Source organism: Aspergillus ibericus, assembly GCF_003184845.1.
Source record: "Aspergillus ibericus CBS 121593 unplaced genomic scaffold BO80scaffold_46, whole genome shotgun sequence".
Lineage (NCBI taxonomy): Eukaryota > Fungi > Ascomycota > Eurotiomycetes > Eurotiales > Aspergillaceae > Aspergillus > Aspergillus ibericus.
The window spans coordinates 127858-130433 of NW_020292144.1; the positions used below are offsets into that span (position 1 = coordinate 127858).

General features: G+C 47.9%; 1 protein-coding gene across 1 annotated transcript; it reads left to right on the forward strand.

The window, feature by feature from the left end:
* On the forward strand, positions 1-1247 carry BO80DRAFT_482371 (uncharacterized protein; the record flags this gene model as incomplete). Its single annotated transcript, XM_025723402.1, has 5 exons — positions 1-361; positions 411-712; positions 767-930; positions 977-1132; positions 1192-1247. The coding sequence occupies exons 1-5, from the start codon at positions 146-148 to the stop codon at positions 1245-1247; spliced, it is 894 nt and encodes a 297-aa protein (XP_025571649.1). The 5' UTR covers positions 1-145.
* Between the last annotated feature and the right edge of the window lie 1329 nt (positions 1248-2576).

Genomic DNA, 2576 nt, shown 5'->3' on the forward strand with positions numbered 1-2576 from the left:
CTGTTGTATGTTTTTTTTCTGTATTTGTTTCTATTCATGACTGTTTCTTATATATACCACTATACCTACTAGTAGATTTAGTTATATATCCGTCCACCGTCATACGAAGACAAACCACTACCTCCACATCTTAGGTTGGAACACCATGATTCTCACCTCTTTCCTGGCCCTGGCTATCCTCGGGTTAGTCAATGGACTCGCCCTCCAAAGACGGTTCGATAATGGCGACTTTCCCACTGGCGAGACCGACCCCAATGTGACCAGTGCATGTACCTACTGGGCCAACTCTATCGAGTCAACGGATACCTGTGCGGGCCTTGAGAGTTACTATGGGATTACAGTCGCACAGTTGGCTTCCTGGGTAAGATGATTCCTCTTATGACGCAGACAGGGTTGGGCTAATGGTCCAGAATCCCTCTCTATCAACCACTGACTGCACCCTCACGGAGGGATGGAGTTACTGCGTCGCAGCGCCCACAGCGGCAACCACCATCGCAGCCACGAGCGCTGTGTCTACCTTGTCTTCCTCGTCTTCCTCCCTTCCGACAACAACGACTTCGGTCACAAATACGGCAAGTGACCCTTCGCCAACCCAAACCGGCTTAATCTCGACCTGTGATGCCTTTTATTACGTGCAGCCCGGGGATTCTTGCTGGGCGATTGCCAACTCGTATGGCAACTTTACACTCGACCAGTTCTACTCCTGGAACCCGTAAACACTCGCACTCGCAGATGAATGATTGGAAGCAGCTGACCAGACCTGCAGGGCCGTCAAGACTGACTGCTCCAGACTGCAGCCAGACTATTATGTTTGCATCGGTGTCGCTGGGTCCACGGCCGCCTCATCGACAACGCTTCCTGCTACTACTACCTCATCCACCACCCCGACCGGATCTTACTTGCCCCAGCAGACTGGAATTGCATCCAACTGTATGCCCTGCATGTCTGCACAGTAACCCAAGCTAATGCCATCCAGGTGATGAATACTACTACGTACAATACGGCGACACCTGTTCCGCCATTGCTACCAACCACGACATCAGCCTGAGCGATTTCTACGCTTGGAACCCGGCCGTCGGTACAACCTGTAGCAGCCTGGATGCCGACTACTGGGTCTGCGTGGGAGTATCTGGTGAGTTACCTTATCAAGCCAAAGGTATAACTCCTTGTAATCAAAATATTCATAAACAGAGCATCTCTTCTTTCTTCCTTCAATTTCCAAAACCAGGGCATGGTACAATCCATGAACTTCTTCCAGCAATAATTATCTTGCGTGGCGAGGTAGACTTTTTTTGAAACTCACATTAGGCATTGAAGGCTATCAAACGGGATCAACGCACAGATCATGTATATAATCTCAAGTGGGAGCTTGCTGAATGGGTTTTCAGGAAGCCAAACTTCCGTAGGGATAGGCGGATACTTTCTATTTCTTCCCGCTTGGATTTCAGCAAGATCATTCAACTTGATGGTGTTGGTCGGGCGAATTATACAGTACTGTGGCAGTTGATTAAATATAACGAGCGTAAGTAGTTCTTGAAAATAGTCACCTACCTCTGCTCCTGGAATACATTGCCAATAGCGTTCTTGTGCGTGTAGGACATCTTCGCCATACTTCAAACGCAAAGCTGAGCTTTCAGCATTGCACTGACTGCTCCGTACTCTGTAGAGTATATCCAGCCTTACACCCTTCATGTTCGTAGATCTTGTCAGTGTTCGAGTAAGGATTTCGAAACAACACTTGTGTACAGGAAAAGCAGGGCCTGGAGCTTCCTGCGAGGCATGGCGGTAGCATGAATATATCTGTTTCGAAGGTTCGATTGAGTTAGATGCAGCCCGAACAACTATCTCTCCTGAATCTGCGTGGTATCCTTGTTCGGAGAGAAAAGCCTCTCCCGAGCTTGAAGTATCTTGATTCTTTAAACCAAGACAATGTACATTGTGGCTCCAGGAAATGTTTTCCCGGCACACAATCCGGGGATTGTAGTTGTTGCCATGACCTTCACATATGTTTCTATCACGGAGAAGCCGAGAGAGTTTCTTATTGGCGTACAATATCCGACACGAATTCTCTTCTGATCGGTAACGATATGCTGATGCACCACCCACAGGGTGTCCAAAATGTATTCCGCAAAATCCAATACCGCAAACGGCACAGAAACAATCATAATTCATTTTGTAGATGGACAGGGTGTACTAGAAGAGGATGGGTAGAGGCAAATGTGGAGGAAAAAGCTGGTTCGTGATCAGGAAAGAGTGACGGTTTAAGAAGGGTTCTCTGACGTCTTGGGTGGATGAATACGAGGAATCAAAGCTTGTAGATGATAGGATTCTACGCAAATCTATGGTCCTAGTTCGATAGGTGAAGCTCGGATACGAGTATGACCTAGCATGTCGCACTCAAGCATTGGGGTGGTTGCTCAGCAGCCAAAGCTATCACTCGCCACTAGCCCGCTGGCTCGCCTCGCCTCCATCGTCAGGCTGTCAAAAAAGCCTCAATACTTCCTGTACGATAAAACAATCAAGGTCGACCATTTGGCAATAACTACTTTTCTTTTTCTCCATCGTGGCAATCCTTG